This window comes from Castor canadensis, chromosome 6 (genome assembly GCF_047511655.1).
Source record: "Castor canadensis chromosome 6, mCasCan1.hap1v2, whole genome shotgun sequence".
In the NCBI taxonomy this organism is placed as follows: Eukaryota; Metazoa; Chordata; class Mammalia; order Rodentia; family Castoridae; genus Castor; species Castor canadensis.
In genome coordinates this window covers 123,813,067-123,840,327 of record NC_133391.1, presented here as the reverse complement: position 1 = coordinate 123,840,327, position 27,261 = coordinate 123,813,067, and the positions used below count along the sequence as shown (strand labels likewise).

The window sequence follows — 27,261 nt, the reverse complement described above, 5'->3', positions numbered from 1 at the left end:
ATTTAATAGTTTTAATAACAAGTTTCTTTTTAACTGTGTATGTATAGTCTTATTTTACCATCTTAAATTATGTTTCTAGAGTCTCAGATACAAACTCTTAATCATTTCTTTTCCTAGTCATATAGTGTCATAGCATACCATTTAAGAAAGTTACTAAACATCAAACATTTAAGTGCATACTGATGGCAATCAAATAAATTTAATATATCTAGTTTATGGAAGTAATTGATACAAGTTACTAATACTAATGATTTGGGTAAATCAGATCACCAAAAAATGAAAGATCATTTTCATTTTTCTACTATTAAAGTTGCAGATACAACATAATATGTGAAATATAATGGAACACATGGAGGTGTCATATTTCCACACATTTATACATTATAGCACTAACTCATATTCGTAGCTAAGAGAGAAGTAACTAAATATTATTTTAGGAAGTGACATGAAGTTGTATAATGTAGAGGTTTGATAAATCTAGATGATGAAAACAGTCACTGTATTACATATTATAAACTGTTAACAGTTAGGACATATAGGCTAGTATATATACCTATATACATTTATATAACACACACATATACATATCAAAATAAAAATATGTATATATATTTAAATAATTGTAATATGTTCTTTGGTTTTATTTCAATATTATTGATACCAGATAAAACCATTTTTAAATTTATATTCTTTGTTTTCTTTTTATCTAGTCAGAGTGACCTAATAACTTTGCAAAGCACAGTTTTAAATCTTTCAATAAAATAAAATAGTAAGATATCATTTGGTAAAAGAGATAGCTACCTAGGTGACTATAATTCCAAATGATTTTTGGCTTAAAACATTTAAGTCCCTGGAGCAAAACTTGGCCTAGTGGAGATAAAAGTATCAATCAGTTTTCTTCTGTAATTCTTCACAGACACATTATCCCTAGTGAGCTGACATTTTGAGAAACACAAATCATGATCTTACCAATAAATGGTGGGGTTACAACCCTGAATGTGTGAGTCAAATGAAGCAATTTTCAACATTAATTTAAAAAAATCTGTGGAATTCTCATATTTATTTTTACTGAAAGTAGCACTATGATTTAAACATGTTCTATTTCACAAATAAGGGAGAGAATTCAAGCACTGATGTTCCCCTCCACTCCCTGAAAAATAACAAAGGGGGATGACAGTCATCTCATTTTGATTAGTAACTCTGTGGCCCAAATAAATAGGATAGAAATCACTTTGAGACTTCCATAAAAGAAAATATGCTGCCCCAAAAAAGAATTTATGTAAACCTCTATTATATCAGACATTCTGAATTATGAGATATGAACTCAGAAGCACCCTACTAAATCCTGAGATCAATTCTAGTGTGACCATTAGAGACAAATAAAAGACAGAATGTATGTTCAAATCCAAGACACCAAAAAGGTACTGAAAGTATCTTACAGAAACAAAGAACTGTGAAGAAAATCAGAAAAATATCTGACCAATTCCAAATACAAATTGGACATCTGAATGTGGCAGTTAGTGCAAAGAAAGAATGGCTAACTGCCCAGATCTGTTTCACCACTTGAATACTTATAAATGTGTACCTTTGATGGAACTTCTGTCATTTGATGTAAAAGGCAAAAATTCAATGCAGATACAGTAATGAAAATGTACAGTAACATTTTGGGGGAGAGAAAGGGTTTTACAATATAAATACTGAAGCCATGTAAATATCTGTGACCATTTTTTAATAGTAGACATTTTCTCTAGTAATTTCATCAATGCTAATCATATCCATACTTTTTATCCATAGGTTTCTGCATTAGCACAATTCCTAGTATATTTTTAACTCCTTAAGTATATTTGAAACATTTCAGACCACAAAGACTCTGAGGAATTGCAGAATTAGTCAGTCTGATATGTCAACACTTATCAACACAGAACGATATGATGTTTTAAGTAAGCATGCCATAAACAAAATTTTCTGGTTTACGGTTGCCAGATAGGTAAAGTCAATTAAAGTAAAGATACAGATGTATCTATAAATATATATACAAAAACAACTCAGGAACTTTTGCTCTGTGATTCAGTTAACAGGGAAGTTTTTCACAAACTAAATTTACATTCTCTTACAAAATCTCAAGATTCTGATCCCATATACTTTATACTCTCTCCACAGACTTTAATGTCTATGAGCACACCACAGATAATGTATATGTTACATCCAGCCTTGCAAATGAAAAGAAATAATCAAGTTAGCAAAGAACTATTCTACTCAGTCAAGACAGAATAATGCTTCCATTTTGCTTTTTTTTTTTTTAAACTTTATTTTGTCTTTTACTTTTTTAAGTGCTGGTAAGAGGTAAAAGACACACTTATCTTAAAATTATTAAAGCATGATGTTTCTAACCAATCATAACTAGAATATAAAAAACTAAAACAAAACTGGGCATGGTAGCGTGCACCTGTAGTCTCACGTATTCAGGAGGCTAGGGCAGGAGGATTGTTTGAGCCCAGGAGCCTATGGCCAGCCTGGGCACATAATGAGACCCTCATCTCCACAATAATAAAAATAAAAAGAAAGTAAGGCAGATGGGATAGTACAATCAAAGAAGGCAAAATCACCAAGGCTTGAATCCTACTCTTTCATTTGCTAGCTGAATGACCTTGAGAAACGTAACTAACCCTTTAAACCACCTTCTTCACTCCTAACGTGGAAAATAACAATACTACCTACTTCACAGAGATAAAGAATATAAAGGATCTGAATACAACTTTGTAAAACTTGAAAGCAATATATACATTCATTCGGTTACCACTGAGTAATAATTTGCTTGAGAGAAAAGCTATTTAACACATAGTGTAATAAATCTCGTTTATATTGATATATCTTAACTTAAATATTTTAAATTCAACAGACATTTGTTTAAGTAAATTACATAACAACAATTCTCCTCTTCCCTTTTAATAAATTAACACAACTAGTAGATAAGAATAGTTAATATCTCTCTCTCTCTAAATATATATATATATATTTTTTTTTTTTTTTTTTTCAGTACTGGGGCTTGAACTCAGGGCCTACACCTTGAGCCACTCCACCAGCCCTTTTCTGTGAAGGGTTTTTTTGAGACAGGGTCTTGCAAACTATTTGCCCAGGCTGGCTTGGAACTGCGATCCTCCTGATCTCTGCCTCCTGAGTAGTTAGGATTAGAGGCGTGAGCCACCAGCACCCAGCAAGAATAGTTAATGTATTTTATAACCAAAAGTGACAACTTTATTTTTAAAATCAATATTTTTCTCATGCTTTTAAATCTTGCTTTTAGTATTTTGTTCAATTAACAAATTGTACATGTGCTTCCAATAAAACATTATGAATAGGACTTATCAGTAGAAGGAAAGTATTAAATTTCTAAGTCAAATTTAAAATTTTTCTTATTTGGTTCATTTGATGTAAACTCACTGATAGCAGACTATACTCTTTCTCAAATAAATTACACCTTTGCTTTTTCTGTATCATTACCTGAATAATGCTTTAGATAGAACCAAATATAGTTACAATATAACAAATATAAAAAATCATAGGAAAAATATTTGCAACAAACCATACCTAGTAATAAGAACTGCATTATCGTGGTGGGCAATCCCATTTTCTGGAATGGTGTTTCCATCACTTTGGTGGGAGAGAATGGATTTCTGCCATTTACAGAAGCTATCGAGGGACTTGTCTGCATGGTGGTTTATCTCCAAGTTTGGCTGCAATACAACATGCATACCAGAAATGTTCCAAACAAATTACTAAGGTCAGTTGTTAAAACTTTTGAAGACTAAAGTGGGACTATAATTAGAAGCAATGGTTTCTAGGAATAATCTCTTGCCAATTTCTATCTTTGTAATATCTACCTAGAGTTCATTTAGTTTATTATTCAACATTCATTCTAGTTCCAGCTTCAATGATAATGTGAACATATGTGAGATTATCAGCATACAAAACCAACCAAAACCATTATTATAAGGCAGGCTCATCTACAATGAAACATATTGCTAAAATACACATATGGAGAAAGAGCTTTAATCAGACAAGAGGTATAACATTGTAAGATCTTTAAAATTTGCTTAAAACATTAATGTTTAGTCATATTCAAGTAGGACTTCCTAAGAGGAGTAACAAGGAAATATATTCTTTTATAAGAAGCAATTGTGTACTCTAACAGTTTTAGGTGTATAAACTAACTCATTCTTACCTGATCTTCTGTGAGAACAATTAAGCGAGCCACTATAATATTCACAACGTTTCCTAGACTGGAATCACGGTAAAGTTTGGCAACCTGACCTCCAGAAAAGAAGAAAAGACACAAAGTCAGTCAAAAATCATAGGGTAATAGTTAGATTTTTCTAAAGTGGTAAAATATTTTTTATGGCTTTAACCATTGTCTATATAAAAAAGATACTCTTTTACCCTATATCACTTAGGACTCTTCCCTCAAGATGCCATTGGTAAAAGGGTTTTATACAAGTGTACCTCAAGAAATATTTTCTCCTAGAGATGAACTACATCATAGTGATTAGAGAGTTTCAAGTGAAAGAAAGTTCCTTAAGCAAAATTTAGTATCCCATTTAAAAAAAAAAACCTCAAAATCTAAAAATGAGCAATAAGGTCACCTTTAAATTTATTTTCTATGGAACTTGAACATTAATAGACCAATTCTTGGGTTGAGGTGTAACTCAGCAGTAGAGCACATACTTAGCACACACAGGGCCCTGGGTTTAATCTCTAGCACCAAAAAAAGAAACCAATGTTACCATTCTAGACAGTTCAATTTTTATCATTTATTTCATAGTAAAAATTCATAACCTTAATACAAAGCATAACAAATCATTAAATAAAATAGTGTATAAAATAGGGATCAAACTTACAATATTCATCACACTCAAAATGTAATGTTCAATGTCTTTGCGGCCATGGTAGCCCACCATCATTTTGTCTGCTACTACCAATGTCTCCACAAACCGCTCGGTGCTCACTGATCTCTTCTGTCTATAGCGCATATGTGTGTCATTAAGTGGTAGTGAAGAAGGAAAAGCAGATGATGTGTGATTCAGCCACCAAGGTTTGCCACTTTCTGTGAGGTCTACAATAAAAACAATTAACAAATTCAGATAGATTCATCAATTAAGTATGTTTAGTTATAGATCCTTCTTACAGATATGCTTCTCAAAAATTCTCTAATGTATTAAGATTTTTCAAAATAAGGGAAGGGAATAAAGAAATATAGCATTAAAAACATCTTTTAAATTTCAAATAATTCGTTAAAACAAAATAAATCTACAAAATTACTTAATAAATTTTTAATCATTTAATATCATTCTAGTAAGAAATTATATCATAATACCCTCAATTTAGAATATAAGCTTTAAAGAATTACTTAAAGTTGTTTAAAAAACAAGTAGAATATAAACTTTTGAAATAGCCTAAGACAGTTCTGATGGAAATCAATGATGTTGCAAAGTCTAATCCTAAAATGCTTTTGAGCATTTATTTTAAAGATGCTTTTATCAAACTGTCTTAATTACAAAAAATTCTATTTCTCTAGAACTCTCAATTTTAAAAAGCTGTGAATTAGTTTTTCCACGTAATTTTGCATTCCACAACTTTATTCTGATAGAGTAGCCACTATATTACTTTTCCAAAGTCTAGAGAAAAGAGGCATTAAAATGAGACTTGAAAACTATGACTCAGTACAAATTGCTTTATGCCACAGTTGGTCAAAATTATAGTATATCCTTTGTTTTCTAGAAATCTGGTTCTTCAATATTAAAGAAACCTTTTATTACTAGGGCTTTTAAAAAAGTAAGGCTGGAGTACAGCTTAAGAGGGAGAGGACTTGCTTAGCATACACAACTCCCTGGGTTCAAACACCAGTAGTTTAAAAACAAAACAAAACAAAAAAATTTGATGTTAGTTAAAACTTTAAGTTTGAGGGGTATGGCTCAAGTGGTAGAACACTTGCCTAGCATGGTTGAAACCCTAGGTTCAATCAATCCCTGGTACCACAAAATAAAATAGGAAGAAAAATTCAAGATTGACTTGTTTTGTTTCAAAATAATGATTAGTAATTGTTTAAATGACACTTGTTACATATGCTTTGCTCAATAACTTTCTTCCTACACCCATATATGGATTTCACTGCCATCCGAAGCATGATTTTAACTTTTTGACCATTATCAAGATGTTTGCATATATATAGCCATTCACAATCACTTCATTTATCTGTTTTATTTTTTGTTCATGGGCATTTATTATTTCTTAATTATTTATTCTCTTGTATTATGTATTTACATGTTTGGTTTTTGAGTAGTATAGTTCATTATTTGTCTTTCCTCACTAGAATACAAGTTCCATGAGACCAAGGACCTTTTCAGCTTTATTTATTACTGCATTCTCAGTTCCTAAGAACAGCTTTGCATAAAGTATTAAATGAATATTTACTGAATAAATATATAAGTGGATAATGCAGACCTAGAGACAATATTATCTATGTCAATGAACTGAAAGGATATTCTCGGTGCAAGAATAACAGTGATTTTTTTTTTCTTTTTCCTGTATTCTCTAGTTTTTTAGAAAAGAACTTTCATAGCCAGGTATAGTAGCTCACATCTATAATCCCAGCTACTCAGGAGGATCACAGTTAAAGAGACCAGCCTGGGCAAAACGTAAGCAAGGTCCTATCTCCACCAATACACTGAGTATTGTGGTGCGTGCCTATCATTCCACGTATTTGGAGGCATAAACAGGAGGATCGCCGTACAGGCTGGTCATGGCAAAAAAAAATGTGAGAACCTACTCAAAAAATAACTAAAGCAAAAAGGACTCAGGGTGTAAGTCAAGCAGAATAGTGTCTGCCTAGTAAGTATAAGGCACTGAGTTCAATCCCAGGTACCACAAGAATATTTACTGCTTCCATTAAAATTGTTTTAAATTCAAGTTTGAATCTAACTACAAGGGGGAATTCGAGGTTTGAAGCCAACCTGGGCAAATAATTTGTGAAACCCTATCTCAAAAATATCCAACACACACACAAAACAACAACAAAACAACAGGCTTGGAGGAATGATTCAAATAGAAAAGCACCTGCCTAGCAAGTGTGAGGCCCATGACGTCAAACCCCAGTACCATAGAAAAAGGGGAGGGGGTTCATATCTAAATGTGAGATAATTATGCCCAATAAAAGTTTTTATAGTCTGTATTTTGACATAAACTTGAGTTCCTCATAACAGACTAACTGGCAGTGGATGTCTATAAACTCACATCTCTCAATTGACCTGTGCTGTTGAAACAGTATCACAAGTATTAAGTTCTTCACTAGAGAACTGGGGGTATAGCTCAAATGGTAGAGTGCTTGCCCAGCAAGCGTGAGGCCATGAGTTCAATCCCTAGTACCACAAAAACAAAAGTTCAGCAAAATTCTTGGCTAGAAATTTCCCAAACTTATTAAACACAATGTGCTATTTTCTCAGTATCATCTAGTAATATTACCCAGAACTCAGGGAACAACTACAATATTCCCACTAATGGGAAGTCAGTAAGTTGTATGAAGGTGTGATGCAGTCAGATTTAAGAGACAGATTGACTAAAAACAGGTAAATTAAACTTAGAGACAAAAAACACAGTTAGAAAGACAGCACAGTAGTGTAAGCAAGAGATGATGACGGGCTGAAATAACTGCACTGGTATTAGGGGCTATGGATTGAAAGGGAGGACTGTTTAAGAAATCATCTCAGTAATCTAGGGGAAAGATAGTTTAAAAAAAAAAATCTCAAAAAAAGGGTAGAATTTTAAGAGAGCAACAAGAATGGCTTTGAAAGTGTTTGACTCATGCTTAAACCACTGAAAAATAAAGTCTGCCTGAGATAAACAATGTAATATGTATTTCATAAGAGATTAATGGGAATACCAAAAGATTAAGCGATACCTTTTAGAATCTGAAGAAAACTTTAAATACTTTTTCATAATCATTACAAAGTATTTATAATCATAAAGTAAAAGATGTTATATTATGGAAGAACAATAGGAAAATCACATCAAAATAAACACCTAAATATTTGAATCCTAATTTTAAAAAAATTCATATATAATTGTACTTATACTCTAAATTTTGCTAAATGTAAACTTTTTTCCACAATGTTTAGACTTATTACTCAAAATAAAGGCTCAGTCGAACCTTTTCATTATTTACTAAGGAATTTTGTTTCATGTTTTAAGTATTTGGAATGGATTCACTTTAACTGGACTTTTTCTAGCATTCTCTATTTTTTGGCGTGGGGAGGAGGGTACTGGGTTTGAATTCAGGTGCTCTACTACTTGAGCCACTCTGCCAGCCCTTTGTATCAACTATTCTTGACCAACAAAAACCTTCCATAATTAAAAGCCTAAGACATTTTCAAAACCTCACTCAAGAAGAAAGTATGCAGAATGAGAAGATTCAGTTGAACACAGAACTCCAAAGATCATCGAAACACTTGAGAAAGAAGAAAATGACCCCATGAAGAATATGGAGAAAAACCAAAGGATAATGCATTCACTAATTCACAAGGGAACCCATTCCATTTTTTTTTCTAAATCTATGAGTTGGTGAACTTTTCTTCGCATTAAACTGAACTCTCCCTCTGAAATATTTTGTCTCTAGTTAACAGCTACTGGAACTACACAGTACAAATTTTTTAAAAAAATTTTTTTAAATCTACATTTTAACAAACATTATAGCTCTTTTACTACTGGAAACAGTTATCCTAATAATAATGAAGGTACAATTTGACAGAGTAATTAATGTGTGCTGAGATGAGTAGTCAGGGAGGTCTGGAAATCTGTCCAAAGCTGTACCAGAGGCCATGTTTATTTCACTTGCTATGCTATGCCCACTATTTCTCTTAAGTTTTCGTATCTTCAGGAAAAAGTAGGAAATACTCTGGAGTTAGTAGGTATAGGTAAGAACTTTCTCAGTGGAACCCCAGCAGCACAGCAACTAAGAGATAGCATAGATAAATGGGACTTCATAAAACTAAAAAGTTTCTGTTCATCAAAAGAAATGTTCTCTAAACTGAAGAGAACACCCACAGAGTGGGAGAAAATATTTGCCAGCTACACATCAGACAAAGGACTGATAACCAGAATATATAGGGAACTTAAAAAACTAAATTCTCCCAAAACTAATGAACCAATAAAGAAATGGGCAAGTGAACTAAACAGAACTTTCTCAAAAGAAGAAATTCAAATGCTCACCATCTCCAGCAATAAAGGAAATGCAAATTAAAACCACACTAAGATTCCTCCTCACCCCTGTTAGAATAGCCATCATCAGCAACACCACCAACAACAGGTGTTGGCGAGGATGCGGGGGGAAAAAGGAACCTTCTTACACTGTTGGTGGGAATGTAAACTAGTACAACCACTCTGGAAAAAAATTTGGAGGCTACGTAAAAAGCTAAACATTGATCTACCATTTGATCCAGCAATATCACTCTTGGGGATATACCCAAAAGACTGTGACACAGGTTACTCCAGAGGCACCTGCACAACCATGTTTATTGCAGCACTATTCACAATAGCCAAGTTATGGAAACAGCCAAGATGCCCCACTACTGACAAACAGATCAAGAAAAATGCTTATAATCTCTCTTCAACAAAATTAGAGATAAGGGCAAAATAGTTTCTGCCAGGTATCAAGGGGGTGGGGGATAGAGGGAGGGGGCTGAGTGGGTGGTAAGGGAGGGGGTGGAGGCAGGGGGTAGAAATGACCCAAGCATTGCATGCACATATGAATAATAAAACAATAAAAATTTTAAAAAAAGTTTTCATATCTTAGACTCACATCCTCCTAACACCCTACCTCTAGTCTTACTCTTCTCTAATTCAATCTCCATACAGCTGACAGAATAGTCTTTCTATAACTATTACTTAAATCTTTTAATAGGTTTCTAGCACACTTATGGTATACAAACTCCATAATATGGTTTATGAGCCCTTCATAGTAGGCTCTTCTTATCTCTCTAGTTTCAAAAAATCACAAACACAACTCTCAGCTGTCATGAATTTAACTTCTGTCCCTCTAACCCACATTCTAATATCCAGTTATACAAACTGTCAATTTCTGGATTGTGCCATTCTCTCTTTAGGCTTTATAACACTCTGCTCCCTCTATGGGAAACAATATAGTCAGCTTGCTCCACTCTTGCCTAACTTAGGCCTTGACTGAGATCATTTCTTTCATGACGCTTTCCTTGACCACTGAAATCTAGATTTGTCGTCCCTACTATATAGTTCTACAGTTCTCTAATTCAATGCTATCATTACTTTTGAATAGTACCTTCAGACTCTTTAAGTCTTATTCAAGTGTTTAGATTCCTGCTACTAGCATGAAAATATCAGCCCAACCAAATAGTTCAGAGTATTTTGGAACACCTGTATATGTAATTGTAACTATTACCTGGAGAAAATAACTATTTTTCTCTTCCAAGAAAAAAATATATCAAATTTTACATAGACTCATATTTTTAGAATTTCTCAAAGAGCTTCCCAATTGACTTAAAACAATTTTTAAGAGGGCTGTGGACATTATTAATTCTAATTACTTAAATTCACCTGTACTTTTATTAATAATATGATACTTGGCAGAAGAAAGAGAAAGCAGCAATACAATGCAATATACTTCCCAAAAGCTATTCACTCACCTGAAACCCCACAATGAGAATTATCATAGAGATGCCGTTGTTGAAGGGTAGATTTTTTGTAAATAACATGAGGATGGCCATTTTCATAACTGAATTGCTTAGAATCCTCTGTGGTGTTCTTTAAAGGCTCAATAAAATATTCTTCATCTTCTGTAGCAATAATACCATGCTAAAAGAAAAACAAAGAATTTATCAAGAAGAATCACTTTAAATATTAGTTATTATTACCAAGAGTCAAAAATAAATTGGTAACTCCAAAAAGGAGGTTAAAGTACATGTTAATAAGAAATTTAGTGTATCATCTTTACTCAGTAAGACGTCATATAAAAATTTCCCCATTACATAAAGAAGGATGTTTACATATTTCTATGTGCTATGCACCATACTAAGCATATCACATACAGTTTTCCCAACAATTCTGTGAGGTAGCAGAGACCTTTATGTGAACTCTAAAACTTACTTCCTTTTCAAATTTGCTCATATCTTCTATGTTTACATACAGCTTTCTGATTAAATTTTGGCTAATAAGGAATAGGCAGAGGGCTGTGTATCACCTTTAGGCCCAGCACCTGAATATCTCTCTACTGCCTTTCTCTACTGCATACTGAATGGAAAGCACTTCAAAGATGTAAAGCAGCCGAAGGGTGAAGGAACCTGGATGCCTAAGTGACCTCTTGGAAAGCTACCTGACATAAACACTGATAAGGAAGAAATAAACTTCTATTGTGATAACCACTAACATTTTGAATTATATACACCAATTAATATGTCCTTAATTAACATACATCCCAAACATCCCCATTTTACAGATGAAATTACAGACTCAGAGGTCAAGAACTTGGCTAATACTATATAGAAGGAAGGAGCTGGAATTCAAGCAAAGCTCTGGTGTTATTCAATACACTGTATCACCTTACACCTATTTACTTAAGTTGTGCTCCTCTTTAGAAGTTTCTCTAACCTAGTGGAGTAGCTTCTCTCTCCTCTGTGTTCCAATAGAGTTTATTATCAGTATCATTTATTTTCAGTTAATGCCACATGCTTTGTTATTGAATCTCAAATCTTTTTTATTTAGGCTAAGAGTAACTTTTCAACTACATGTATTATCCTTCCAGATGAGACTATTTTCTTCCTTCAGGCAAAGGATCATCATGTCTTACATTTCTATATATCCATTACAGCCACAGAAAATGTCTCGTATGCAGTAGGTTTTAAAGTTTTTTGATGACAAGAAATAAGATGGTTAAAGTCATCTGCATCAAAAGTAAGAACTTCCAAAAAATACCTAATACCTTATCTAATAGTGTTTTCCTAAGTATGACATATGTGAGGGTGGTTCTTAATCCAACCATACTGCACCACTGAATGAAACACAAACTCTCTGAGCTTATTTCCTCAACTGGGAAAATGAAAGGAGTTGGTAAATTGCTAGTTTTAAACAGCACTCTGTGGAGCCCTAGGGGTTCCATGAAAGTGCCCTCCAGGGATTGCCCCAGACAACAAAGGGAGAACTACATGGCTTGGATTCCTCAGTTTAGAATCAGCTGTGCCTTTATTAATGTGTATATTAAGTTTCCACATAAAATATGAGAAAAGGGTTTTAATGCTTTAAAAAGAAAAAAAATGTTGAAAATCTCAGGTCCAGATAATCTCTCAGGTCTCTTTCTATTCTAAACCTCCATAATTTTGTTTAGAGAAATTAATTTTAAATAGTAAATGCTTAGAAAGAAAGATAAGACATAATCAGACATGCTCTAATTTATAGATGAAGTTGGTGGTCACCTATAATCTATATGAAATGAGTTGAGAAATGAAGAAAAAAAACAAAAGCATCCCTTAGTCACTTCATACAAGTTTTTAGAATTGTTTGCTTTAGTGTATGGGTAAGTGTCCCTATATTAAATGTAAATATGAACAGGAATAACATAATATGCCATTAAGAAACTCCAATACCTGAACATGAATTCCTTTACCAGATAGATTAGCAGTGAACAGTTTGGGCAGGAAAGGGGGAAAGTTTCTATAAGAGTTTTGAGCTTTGAATAGAGGTAGAGGAAAGTATAGAAAGTGGAGTCTAGGGTACTCCCCAGAAAGACTAGGAAGTTGAAAGATCCCATATAAGAAACCCAGAATGCTGAAGGAAAATGAAGTCAGAAATCTGGTTAAGGAAACAAAATCTATAATTTAAACAAAGGGCAATCCAGAGATTTTATATGTTAAGTAGTCTGTGAAATGTTTATACGCATTATCTCATTAACCTTTCTTTTTCTGGCAGTACTGATTTTTGAACTCAAGGCTTCAACACTTGCTATGCAGGCAATTTATCACTTGAGTCACTTCACCAGCCCTATCACATTTAATCTTACAAGCTCTTTGAAATGCTATGATCAGCTCCACTTCCCAGATGAGAAACTGAGACAGAACAAAGTTGAATAACAAACTCACATGATTGAGCTTGGACTTTTAATCACTATACTAGAGTTCTCTTATCCTCTACAGGCAGTTTCTGACTTTATTCATCCACCAAACAGTCTTTGGATGCCTGGTGATATGACAGACATTGTACTAGGTGACAGAGATACAACAGTAAGCTAAGCAAAGTTCCAACTCTATTCTGATGCTTATGTTCTAGTGGGAGGGGGGAGCTAGAAAAAAGTAATTAATTGGATAAGTCAGTGATTGAGCAAATAGTGATAAATGTTAAGGGTGGAAGCAGCATAAGAGGATAGAGAGTAATCAAAATACAGAGATTATACAAACTTTTAGGGTGGTTGGGGATATCATCTCTAATAAGGTGATATTTTAACAGAAGCCTGTATAAAGTGAGGGAGCAACCTAAACAGATGTCTTGAGAATAGGAGGGCAGACACAGAAACAGCAATTGCAAAGAGAATGAGGTAGAGAATCCTGGCAATATTTGGAGCTTCAGTGACTGACTGGAGGGAGAGAAGGGGAGAAGGATGGTAAGATTAGAAAGGATCTAGGGGCCAGCACCTAAGTGAAGTGGAAGTCTCAGAAATGTGCACATGGCTGGCAAGAGTACTTCCTCACTTCCTTCAGCATCCCCACTCAGATTTAAGCTGTTTGCCACAGGATTACCAGGACTAACCCCGTCATGCCCCGACTTCTTACCACATCAGTTCCTACCAGAAGCTCAAGCTGCATACTCTGGATTCTATTCTCCATATAGTTATCGTGCTTTCTGATCCCATCTCCTGCCCTTCTCCATCATTTACCATGCTCTCTCAAACTCAGGTCAATCATCAACAAAATTTTACTATAACCTTAGTCTCATCTGTGAATGTTCACTTCATCTTGCTCTAATAACAACCTGTTATTTCCTAAATGACAAGTCTTGTTGTAGACCTCTGGAATGATGGCTACTTTCTCTCATCCATGCCTTCTATTGCACCTGAAGGTGAGATTCTTGTGATCCACTGCTATTTCCAAACAATTCTCTCTCCTCAAAACACAACAAAATAAAACACCACCTTCAAAGCTCATGCCATAATCTTCTCCCCTTTCTCTTAGTTATCTACTGACCCCAAGCTGCTCCTATCATTCCTTAAAGATTTTATGCTTTGGATCACTGTCACTCTCTGCAATACCATTCATGAAATAATTGTTGATTTCAATATCTTCTTATATCATAGGTTGTTAAAATTTGTTATGTGTGTGCACATGTGCCCTGAAGCCCTTTGGAAATCTAGAAGTGACTCTTTATGACCCCTTTTCAGAATAACATTTTAAATGCAGGAAAAATACAGAATTACAAATAAAACCTACTGTAGTAAAATACAGTTATCAAAAGTTTTAAAAAACATAATACATATACTTTTGTAACACTTTAAGAAGATCTTCAGTGGCTCTAATAACTATAATAATTTTACAATAGTGATAAATAAAAATAATTGTTTGAAAAACATGAAGAAAACTGTAATATGATCTAAATATATTTGATTTGTTTGGGGATAAAATGTTAAATTTCAGTCAAAACTAGTAAAAATAAAGATATAATTTTTCCCCATTTCAGCTCAAAAACTTCCTAAATTTCATCCATGGACCCAGATTAAGAACTGCTAACCTAGATATCTCTTCCATCCTTCCCCTCCTGGTTCTTTGACCTCCTCTCATTCAAATATCTTGTTGTTCACCTTTGAAGACCCTAACAGAGCAAAATGGCCTGGACATGTGGCTAAAGTGGTAGAAAGGCTGCTTTGTAAGCACAAAGTCCTAAATTCAAACCCAAGTGTCCCCCCCACAGGAAAAAATTCTCAAATTTCACTGTTTTTTTTCTAACTAGCTATGTGGTCTTCAGTATCTGCTGAGGAATTGGGAGAAAATAATTTTTTGTGAAATAAAAACACAATGTAAGGAAAAAGGAAGATCACATGAAAATTACATGACCACTATAACTTTTAAGTCAATTGAAGGAAAAGAAACAAAATTGGTCAAATCTCATGGAACTTATAATAAAAAAGCAAACGATGGAAAAATGAAAGAATGATAAAGAGAAGCAAAGAATCATTTACAGAAGGGGGGAGAGGAAGAAGAAAACTATTAAGGAAATAATTTTTTAATTTTCCTAAGCTGAAGGAGGGTCTTTAAATTTAATACCTAGCAGGTATTAAAGAAGGAAGACCCATACTTAGCCACACTATAAAATTCCCAAAACAGGAAGGTTAAAAAGAACATGTAATTTTTATTGAGGGAAAATTTTCAAAAATTAAAAAATGTCATTTTTTTAGATCTTTTAAATATTTTCCTTTGTCTAAAAATATAATACCATATAAAAACTGCAAGGGAAAGGATGTGCTAGGATTTGAACTCAGGGCCATGTGCTTGCTAGGGCAGTGTCCTACCACTGTAGCTGTGTCCCCAGCCCTTAATGCCTTGTAGATTATTTTCCAGATAGGGTCTCAAATTTTTGCCCAGGCTGACCTCAGACCATAATCCTCCTCCTACCTAGGCCATTCGCACAGCTTGGATTACAGGTATGTGCCATCACATCTAGTTTGTTCTTTGAGACAGTTTTGCTAACACTTTTGCCCGGGCTGATCTCAAACCACAATCTTCCTATCTTTGCCTCCCAAGTAGCTGGAATTGCAAGCATGAGTCACCATATGAAGTTCATAAAGCTAAATTTGATGCCATCTATATCCTGTTCCCATTTCCACCATCAATGTTTCTGAAGGGAAATAATTTTTCTAACCTTGAAGTCCACATTCAGCTAATTATTACACAAACATTAAGGCAACATAAAATCACTTCAAATAGGCAAGGTCTCAGAATTTTTACTTCCCAGGCACCTGTTCTGAGATAATTATTTGAGGACATTGCCCAATGAACAAGGATATAAACTCAAAAATAGGAAGTAGAACTTAGGAAAGAAGAAATCCCAAGATAAGACATGTACAGTACTTCAAGAAATTAGTAACCAGTAGGCATTAAGAAAAATGTCTCCAATAAGAATGGAACATATCTGGCCAGGTACCAGTGACTCACGCCTATATTGGGGGACAGAGATCAGGAGGATCATGGTTCTATGCCCTCCCAGAAAAAATAGCTCAACACCCTATGTCAAAAATATCCAGTACCAAAAGGGCTGGTGGAGTGGTTCAAGAAGTAGAGTATCTGCCTAGGAAATGTGAGGCCCTGAGTTCAAGCCCTACTACCGCCAAAAAAAAAAAAAAAAAAAAAAAACAAGGAATATATCCAGACAGGCACACACAGTACTCCCAGCACTCAGGAGGCTGAGCAGGAGTACTTCAGTTTGAGGCCAGACTGGGCTATATAGTAAGATCATGTCTCAAAAAAATCAAATTTAATTTAATAAATGAACAAAGAAAAATACTTCTTTAAAAAGAAGATAAAATGTTTCCCAAGCAATAAACATAAAAACTAAGGAACTACGTAATATTGGCCACCTGATAAGGAAATCATATATTTTCTGAATAAGAAAAACTAAAAGTAATTACAAATTCAAGAAAAACAAAATCTGGGTAAGAAAACTATGGTCTAGACATAAAGTAAAATGCAACATTTGGAACAACTAATAGAAATATTAGAAATTTTGTTCTTTGGTGCAAGGGTTGTAACACTGAAAGTATTAAAGACATTGGTAATCTCTTCATTGAAAACTATTTTATATAAAATAATTAAAAACAGGGTTGATTAACGGCAGTAGCCTTTGAAACAAATTTTCTAAAAAAATGTGTTTGCATATTTCATTTGATTAAAAGTAAAAAGATACAAAATAAGAATGAAGAAGACACTAAAATTGGTGGGTAAAAAGTATAATGTGAAACAGGGTGCAGAGAAAGAAACTACAAATAAGTGTATGCAATGTATATATTTATAAGGATTTAAACACAAATCTTAAAATCTAAGTAATTATATTGGCTCATTTTACTTAAATTATAGAAAATGGGCAATCCAAACAAATTTCTGTATGTTTACATTGAGATTTTTCTCCATTGTGCAGTCTTCATAGTTTTTTCAAATTTAAAACTTATTTAAACTTAATTCTAATTATATAGTTATATTGAAGTATAAATAATACAAGTGATAAAGAAGGAAAACAATTTCTGAAAGTACAACTTATGCATGAAAATGTTTGTACTCTTTTATACAGATAAAACTTTCATGGAACATCTATGTTAACCTGACAGGGTAAAAGCAGAAGAGAAGGTAGGGGAGTACACTTTGATCTGTAACCATTACTATGTGCAGCTCTAAACTTTATATTTACCATTAGCCTAGAATAGACTCAAAGGCCTGGAAAAAACCCTGTACATTTGGGTCATCTTTGTAAATAAAATAAAATTATCATCAATCTTCATATAAATTATTTCATAGACACTAGTATAAAAGATTTTGCTTCAAGAATTTGTAACCATAAATGGGTCGTAAGTAATTTTAAACTGTGTCACCTATCAGAAAAAGACATTATAGAAAGAAAAAGATATTATAGAAGGAAACTTGTGGGTTTCCTGCCACAACACACATGTACATTCAAACATACCCTGAAACATCTTACCAACAACTAGGTTTTGCTTGTGCACAAAAACCTCCCTATTTAGACAGAAAAACTTAAGTCTAAAAGGAAACCTGAGATTTCATTCATTCCTCTATTGTTAATAATGAGTTTTAAAAGCTTTTCTTTGAAAAGTCAATACAGACATTTTTAAAAGGATGATCAAAAGCTAAAGGCAGCAGAAATAATGAGCTTATTACTTTTGTCTTTAAACCACCTCTCTCTCTCTTTCTCTCTCTGTATATATATGTATATATATATATATATATATATATATATATATATACACACATATATATATATTTTTTTTTAGTGGTGGTACTGGGGTTTGAACTCAGGACCTACACCTTAAGCTACCCCACCAGCCCTTTTTTGTGATGGCCTTTTCAAAATAGGGTCTCACAGAACCATTTGCCCGGGGTGGCTTCAAACCATAATCCTGAGTAGCTAAGATTACAGGTGTGAGCCACCAGCGCCCAGCTCAATATATGTATTTTTAATCTGAGGAAAGACATTTACATTGTGAACTTATTTTTCCATCAGAAATTTAAAATTATAATATCTACTTACCAACCCAACACAGTTGCTTAAAGCCACTTTAGTTGTACTACGTTGATCTTGCAAGTATCCTGTATAATGACAGTTGTCTAAAAAATCATGTTTCCACTGGGGTCCATCTTTCCCCCAGTATTCTACTGTAAAATGTTTGGAGACAAAATTTGTATTGAGAGTCAAATTTAGGTGAAAGTGCTTGCCATAGGCTGAAAGTTTAAAAAATAACTTAGATACTGCCTGCTGTGGATCAATAGGGTCCATACTCCGTCTTCTCCTTGAATGTTTATCATTTTTCACAGTAAAGCTGAGAAAAGCTCCATTTTGATCAACCCTTATTGGAATAGTTAGCTGGTAGTGTTCAAGATAAGTCAGGAATTCCTCTTTGTAATCACAAGGCAGAGAATCCAGAAAAAACACATGGAAGAAAAGAAAATTTAACGGAACAAAGAAGCAGCAATATAAACAACCATGTCAGTTAAGACTATGCATCATTATATATGTGGGTGTAGATGAAAAAATGTTACATTAAATAAAAATTAAAAAGTAACATTTAAAATCTAAAGATTAAGTTCAATTATTTCACTCTTCAAAACAAAATTATTTTAAAAGTATTTGTGAAGGACTAGCTTTCCTTTTTCAAATTTAATTTTAAAAACATGAATTCTAAGAGCTAACTTCTATAGAAAGTATGAAAATTTTCTATGGAGCTAAAAAAAAGAAAAGTACACATATGTAAAAGAATACAGTTTATCTCAGATAAAATCTGTTTCTGAAAGTTATCTAAGAGTTTATAAAGAATCTCTATGCCCTTGTAGAAATTATTTTTAAGTAACAAAATCATCACTGGAAATGTAAAAATGCTGTAGCCACTCTGGAAAACAATCTGACAGTTCTTCAAAATGTTCAACATGGAATTATGATATGATCCACAATTCTACTCCTACTCCTGGTTATATATACAAGAGAAATGAAAACATACATCCACATAAAAACCTAAAGGTGAATTAACATTATTCATAATACCCAAAAGGGGAAATAACCCACATTTCCATCAACCAATGAATAAACAGAATGTGGTATAGCCAAACAATGGAATACTATTCTACAATTAAAATGAAAGCAGTACTGATACATGCTATAACACATGAATGAATCTTCATAATACCTGCCTTCATAATTAAAATTCATTTTGTAACATTCTAAAAACATTATGCTAAGTAAAAGGAGGCAGTCACAAAAGAACACATATTACATGATCCTATCTATATGAAATATTCAGAATAGGCAAATCTCTAGAACAAAAGTTAGAGGCTTAAAAGTTGCCTAGGACTGGGGATGGGGGTGGTTTGAAGGAAACTTGGAAGTGATTACTAATGGGTAGAGGTTTTCTTTTTGGAGTGATGAAAATGTTCTAAAATTGATTGTGGTATTGGTGTATAACTGTAAAAAGTGCTAAAAATCATTTAGTTATATACTTTAACTGGGTGAATTGTATGGCATTGTGATTAAAAAATCATCAAAATAACAAAAAATTTGTAATACCTAATATTCTCCTTACTTAGATATACTAAATATCTACCTTCTTAGTCATAACTTTCTTCACCTAGATTTAGTGCTAAGAGAACCAAAATTTCTGCTCATTGCTTTACTACACATACATGGAATTTACCCAATAAGCATAAATTCCCATGAAGTCATAACTCAATGGAAATAAGTGCAGCATTTATTTCACATACTTTTATAAGAGTTCATAGCAAATGCATGGTTTTGTTGATCTACTTTGAGAGCAACAATCTTTACACACATGGACATCTACACATCTATATCAGCAACCTTGAAAATCTGGCTCAGCACTAAAAAATGACATGTCACAATGCATTTATGGGAAGAAAATCCAAAAGTTATGGCTTTCAATAATTCTATGAGGAAAGGATTGGCCCATGGAAAACAAAATAACAATGACTCCTGGGACCTCCTTTGTTAAGATCATTCCTATGATATAAAGTTCAACTCTACAGGTTAAGATTATAAGGATTAGAATTTTAAAAACTGAATTTACAATTCTCACTCTTTTACTCAGATTTTAGTCTTTAGATCAGAATTCTTAAATTTAGAAAAGTATTTTTTCATGAGAGGTATATATTAAAATGGTCCTATATCAGAATTTATCTATTTTCTTCATCTTCTACTCCATAAATATTTGAATTCACCTCAAAAATGACCTTGCCTGTAAGCCCTAGCAATAAATGAGCCTAATAAAATTTAGGATTTAGAAGAAGCTTGGGATCTATCATTTCCCAAGAAAGACCAGTCTAAAATCTAATGGACCTTAAACAGGCTCTTAAAACAGACTCTTTGAACCTTTAACATTTATGAAACTAGTACTGAAGTGGCACCGTATGCCTCTGTTTCTTTCATACATAACCCTTAGAAAATGTTTACCAAAACTAAATACTCAAAATCTTTTGATTATCAGTAATATTTTTGTCAAGTTTCAAAAGCAGGAATCCTACCTTGAGAACTATATGAAAGTCTATGGCCATTATGAAATTCTGATGAGGCCATGGTGAGGCTCAAAATCCAGGTCAACGTCTTCCACAAAATTTCCATAATTTAGAGAACTGAATGACTTGTTTTTGGAGGGCTACCTATGTTCTAGAGAGTCAATACCATACCAAAATCGAAGCATAACAATTATTTCCTTAAAGCTTCTTGCAAATCAGTTTAGATGTTCCACTGTTTAATGGATACTTTTTTCCAACATCCTGTACTTTCTTCTATATCTGGATTCATGTTCTCAATCCAAAATGAAAAAAGTGATGACAAAAACTTGCATAAGCAAAGGAACAGCCCGATCAGTCACTCAAGTATAGTCATTTTTTAGCCTAGAAAAACAAACAAACAATTAAGTTAACTGAAAATTATAATGACTAGACAGGTCTCTATGTTGAATGTTTGCCAAAGAAATAACTACAGAACAATTTAATATGATTAAATTAGTCCATTGTTGTTCTTTATAATCTAAATAAATACTCACAAAATTAAACACAGAATTATAGACCTAAATGGTTAGCAAAGTAATACAGATGCTACTTAATAATCAAAGAAGGGATCTTGGGGCTTGGTATAGTAGAGGACTTGTCTAGCATGCACTAGACTCTGGGTTCAATTCCTAGGACCACAAAAACAAACAAACAAACAAATGAAAAAAGAATATGAAGAATCAAAACTCTTTAAAAATTAAAAAAAGCTTTGAAGATAATGGATGGGATACAGTAGGCTAATCTTCTTTTGATAAAATAAAAACAGACTATATAATCTAAGTTCATTATGTGTACCTGGCAAACAGTATGTGATTCCATTCCTTAACATGTGTTTTAAGCCCATTCATATTCAGGGATTGTTGTGCTGTTCTATGAGGCACCTATCACTTTTTTCTGACAAAGCAGATCTACAAATACAGAGTGACATTTATCAACTGTCTGCAAACACTAATCAAAAAGTTCTAAAAAGTTGAATCATTTACTGTAACCCTTTAACTGTATCTGAAAGTCTTATATGACTTAGAAGACAACTCAAAGCAATTTCAACTGTGTAGATAGATAGATATATACATACACACTTTTTTTTTTTTTTGGCAGTACTCAGGTTAAACTCAGGGTATTGCTCTTGCAAGGCAAGAAAATAAATTTTTAAAACTTCTGTCAGATTTCAGGCATCACCACAGCCCCAGATCATATACTTTACATTCAGCTAACAAGTCTGAGTCCATGTATTCACATTATACTCAGAATACTAACTGCTTGGCTACCTGATTTCCCAGCGTACAACACATTAGAAGAAGAAAATAACTGAAGAACTAAAAACTAGCTAACAGCAAAACTGTAAAAAGGACAAAAAAAGCTTTAAAAAGTAGTTTTAGAACCCTAAAGCAATACAGCTTGGGGTAGAGACAAACCATTCGGTAATAGCTTAACCATTCTGTTGTGTATATAAGTCAACAGAATGGTTATACCTCAATATCTGATTTTCCTGATTCAGACATGGTATTATTAATAGTTAAATTACTTTTAATAAGAAAAATTACTGTTAATAAGATAGGGAAGTATATAAAAGATATTAGATTTTCATCCCAAATTTCTAATACATGGCATTATCATATAATAAATGCTTGTTACATGTTTGTTGCCTAAAAAAATGGATGAGTAAGTGAATGAATAAATTAGTAATAGTTTAAAAAAAATCACTTTAGGAATATAAAAGAATATTTGTAGCTAACTGGAAAATTAACTTCTATGGAGTGCTTCATTACCTGTGGTACTAGAAATAATTGGTATTACAACATATAAAACAACCACAACCATTTAAACTTCCTTACATTTGTCTCTACAAGTTATTAAAGTGCTGGAAAAGCTAATTAATTAATCAACAAATATTACCTCACTGGTTTAAAAGATGGTATTAAAACAACATCAGAATACAGAAAGGATTAAGGAACACAGAAAAGATTAAGACAGAATCCTTACCCCAGAGGAGCTTATAATCTAAATAACAGTAAAACTCTAAGTAGACTGATAAATGCCATAATGAAGCTATGGAAATGTATTACAGGAGATCAGATGAGGGAAATGACCTCTAGGTAAGAGAAGCCCGTGAGAAAAAAAAAAAGTGTGAAAAAAGTTGCATTTGAGATAGGTCCTAGAACTGAATGAAATTCCACAAGTTAAATAGCTAGAGATAACTATTACAAAAGGTAAAGATGGAAACTAGTATTAGTAACAACAGAAACAGTTTTGTTCCTATGCAGAAGACTTACCAGGTAATTGTTCGGTAGTTTAAGGTAACACCAAAAATACAGGATTTAAAATATACATTATTTCTTTTAATCATCACTCACAACACACTCATTCAGTGGATATTACCCTTTGGCAGGACAGATTTTGATCAACTCTTGAGATCCTCCCTTCTGATATCCATGTCCTTGTGTAGCCATCTCCCTTTGAGTAACTGAATTTTAATCAAGAGAATCCCTCAACAGTGAAGGGGTGCCACTTCCATGACTAGGTAACAACAGATTTTAACTTCCATCTTGCTAGCAGACTCTCTTTTGTTGGCCTCGGTGAAGCAAGTTGCTCTATGCCCACAAGAAAATGAGAGCTACCTTGGAATATCGCTGGCAAGGCTTACAGTCCAATAGCATGCAAGAAACTGAATCCTGGACTGGGGATGTGGTTCAAGTGCTAGGGCACTTGCCTTTAGTTTAATACACAGTACTGAATTTAAAAAAAAAAAAAAAAAGGACGAAAGAAACTGAATCTTGCTCTTAATATGTGAGCTTAAAAGCAAATTCTTCCCCAGTGAAATTACCTGTAGGGACCCCACTTTGCCAACACTTTGAGTGCAACTTCATAAGAAACCATGAAACACAGGATATAGCTAAGCCATGCCTGTACTGTGAGATAGTGAATGTATGTTCTTTTAGGTAACTTAGTCTGTGGTAGTTTGTTATGTAGTAATTGGTAACTAATACAGCTAGCAATTAACAGGTAAAGAAGTTGACAGAGAGGTCAGATAGTAAGAAAACATAAGTCTAGATTTACATACAAGGCCATTTCACCCAAAGGTCTAAATTTTCTGAATTACATCACACTTCCAGTTTGAAGCACTCTAACATCCATTAGTAGTTGCATACAATCATCTCATACAAGATACTTATAAATGGTATTGATTAATGTGAATGTTTTTTAGCAATCCTGTATACAATTGTTGTATCTCAAAATTACTTCTACAATTATTTAGGCAAGACAGTGGGCACTATATATCTTTTCCTGGATAAAAATCTATAATGTTATTAAATCAAACTATTATTTAGTAACAGTAATAAAAAGAATTCAGTTATCTTGGTTTGCAACCTGCTTACATATAGTCTCCACACTCCAAACCTAGCCATGAAATATTAAAGTATATTTGTTGCTTCATGAACAACATTCATTCTTAGTGTTTTAATTTTTTTCAAATCACTACAATGTTTTGAGTAATAATGCCTAACATGAAATGAGTCCCTCATATACTTTAAATTGTAATCTTCCTTTAAAGAGGAATATATAATTAACACATTTGATTTAATTTTCTAGTAGGGGGAGATAGATTTGTACTGAATTACTCATCCTTTTATCCTGTATTCTTGGGAATGGAAACTAATGACTAACAGTTGACTTGGTTTAGGGAACAACTGGTTTTTTTGTTCCTTGAGAAATTCCTCCTCTTCACAATTTTATAACCTTCACTCTCACCCTTCCTAACATTGTCCTATAAAACACTCAAGTTAATTAAGGCAGTAGCTTTAAGAAGAAAAGTCATATGTAACTATTTGACTGTAAGTATAATACCATGATTTAAGGATTTGCAGTGAAAGGGCATTAGTGCACAATAGAAAGAACAGGAGTTCTGAAATTATATAAACCAGTTATGGTCTTGTTTCATCACTAGCTATAATATCTGTCACATGGGCACTCAATAAATTTGAGGTTTTTTTGCCTTCCTCACTTTCCTCCCCTAACTCCTCACTTTCTTAGAAGCCTCCAGTGCTCAATGAATGAACTATGAAAGCACTATGTTATTGGTGCTTAGTTGGCTAGAGCTCACCAAAATCACAATTAACCTATCTAACCACTCTCAGTCATCTACACAACACAAGTGAATGTGTTAAACTATTTTCTGACAGCTGCTGAGGTTTATCTAGACACCATAAACAAATGTGTATAGGCTTTGACTTTTCCTAATACAGATTCCAAAGTTCAGACTAACACTAAATTACTAGACAATTGTCCAGAAATCACAATACATTAACTATTTAAGATGTATAGCAAAAGCATTACTAGGTGTGGAAGGAACAAAGTCTTTTAGGTCCTGGTTTGACTGCAAGTTATTCAAATTCTCTGGATCTGTTTTCTCATCTGTAAATCATGACAATGATACCTACCTTATAAAGACTTACTGAGAAAATAAATTAGATTACACCTGATGTAGTGCTTGCATACTTAACTTTCCTGGCTAAATAAATGTTAGCTCTCCTCACCTTATTATACAACATCACTTTTCAAAGGCCTCCCTTCAAAAATAGTTTTCGGTTCCTCCTTCCCTCAAAAATGTAGAATAGTTGGATATGATGATAGACTAAATCAACTAGTTTGTATTGTCTTTTAAGCAAATAGTGAAGAACATAAGTCATGATCATTTTACTTATAACTATTTCGATTTTGAAAACAAAATCAAAACTTCCATTTTACTTTGATTTCACAAATGTTCCTTTTCATAATACAAATGCACAAAGGTATAAAGTTAAGGAACAATTTACCTGCTTCCCCATGGAAGCTACACTACCTATGTAGAAATACAATCTGACAACCTGCAGTACAGTTACTCCCTCAGTAGTTCTCCCTGGTTGAAGGTAATTAACTGACTTTTTCCTTTATTATCTGTACTTCCCACTGAAGTGATCACTATAAGTAGCTATGGTAATAATTTCCTCTCATGAACTATTATTAAGGAGCTACAGAACATGTTTACATCCTTCTCCATTTCTTTCAATCATCTTGATTCAAGTTATTTATTTTAAACCTGATTTGGTCTCCATGGAAAAAGCAACAATACTGTGTACCCTCAGTTATTTAATTTTTATACATGAAAATTAACTTCTCATTTCACTTTCCATTTATTCTCTCAACAAATATTTGCCACCTGCCATATGTTAAGGACATCACTAGGTTCTAAGTATAAAGGTGTTTAGATAATTTATAAACTTTGTGAGATTAGCCTCTAAGGAAAGGTATAATTAAACACAAAAACTATTCAAAACTTATCTATTAAAAAAACAAATAAGCCAAAAGTAAAAATACAAAGCAAAATGTACCAAAATAAAGTCCTAAATTACATATTGTCTAAAATTTTTTCCCCAGATAATAAGGTAAATATACACTGTCTACAGTATAATTTTTTTCTTGGAAAACAGAAGCAACACTTTGGGTTTTTTTCTTGAGGTTAGTGCAAAATGTTGACAAGCAACTTTGACCTTTGGTAGAACTGAAGGAGCTATCCACACTTTCCTCCTCCCCCAAAATATTCCAAATATGCTATTTACTCTCCCCAATAGGATAATTCTCTTTACTCAGTACTAACATCACAAACAGGGCAAGATTTGGCATAGAGGCCCACCCTAATTACTAGTGACTAGTGGTTGCTAAGGAAATGAAGAAGTGGTAAGAATACACAGGAGTAGGAATCAATCTTTCAGGTATTAGACCAGACATGAGAAGTATTTACAATATCTCAGGTCTTGAGGTTACAGGGTTTTCCTCTTGGGAATCGCAAAAATATTAATACCACTACACAGATTTCATTTACTGCCATTTGTGGCAAAATGAATGAATTTGATTTGTTTGAAATCAACTTATTTGTCTCTAGTCTTCAAAAATCAAATACGCCAGTGGTCACATTTAAGCACTAAATTAATATAAACCAGACGGCAGCTACCACTTTGGTAAAAGCACAGGAAAACAATTATCTCCAAAATTAATTTTCTTTATTTCCTTCACCAGTTTTATGTTACATTTCTTTCCGTCACGAATTCTAAGGACTACTTCCACCTCTAAAAGTTTCAGTCTAATCAATATAAACTTTAAAAAAAAGGGGGGGGAGGGGGGAAGAACAGTCCAAAAAATTAGAACATAAAAGAATATGTTGAAAATTACACTCGGTGTCTTTTTTTAAAGTTCCAAGCAATGGTTCTGTTTCCATTTTCCTGCCCCTGCTCTTGCACACCCCCCTCCCCGCCCTCCACTTTATCCAGACAGAGGGTAACAGTCTGAGCTGCCCTGGTTGAGTTGATCCTAAAGTTAACATTCAGCAGCCCATTTCCAGACAGCAGCGCTAAATCTATTTGGATAAAACGCGTGTGACCCAGAC

At 33.4% G+C, this 27,261-nt stretch overlaps 1 protein-coding gene across 8 annotated transcripts in view; it reads right to left on the bottom strand.

Annotated features, from left to right (window-relative positions):
- Adamts6 (ADAM metallopeptidase with thrombospondin type 1 motif 6) overlaps positions 1-27,261 on the bottom strand; it is a 269,601-nt gene that overhangs the window by 240,631 nt on the left and 1,709 nt on the right. For 5 of the 8 annotated variants that reach the window (XR_012449159.1, XM_074077393.1, XM_074077392.1 and 2 more), the window contains exons 2-7: positions 20,811-21,182; positions 18,313-18,677; positions 10,707-10,875; positions 4,896-5,110; positions 4,223-4,306; positions 3,589-3,734 (exon numbers count right to left, since the gene is read on the bottom strand). Coding sequence is in view for 6 of the 8 variants with exons in the window: in XM_074077393.1 (XP_073933494.1) it covers positions 3,589-3,734; positions 4,223-4,306; positions 4,896-5,110; positions 10,707-10,875; positions 18,313-18,677; positions 20,811-20,907 (1,076 nt within the window). In the remaining 2 variants the exon portion in view is untranslated. Of the gene's footprint in view, positions 1-3,588; positions 3,735-4,222; positions 4,307-4,895; positions 5,111-10,706; positions 10,876-18,312; positions 18,678-20,810; positions 21,183-21,635; positions 22,230-23,219; positions 26,190-27,261 lie in introns of those variants that run through there. The other 3 variants (XM_074077389.1, XM_074077391.1, XM_074077395.1) reach the window with 3 other exon arrangements.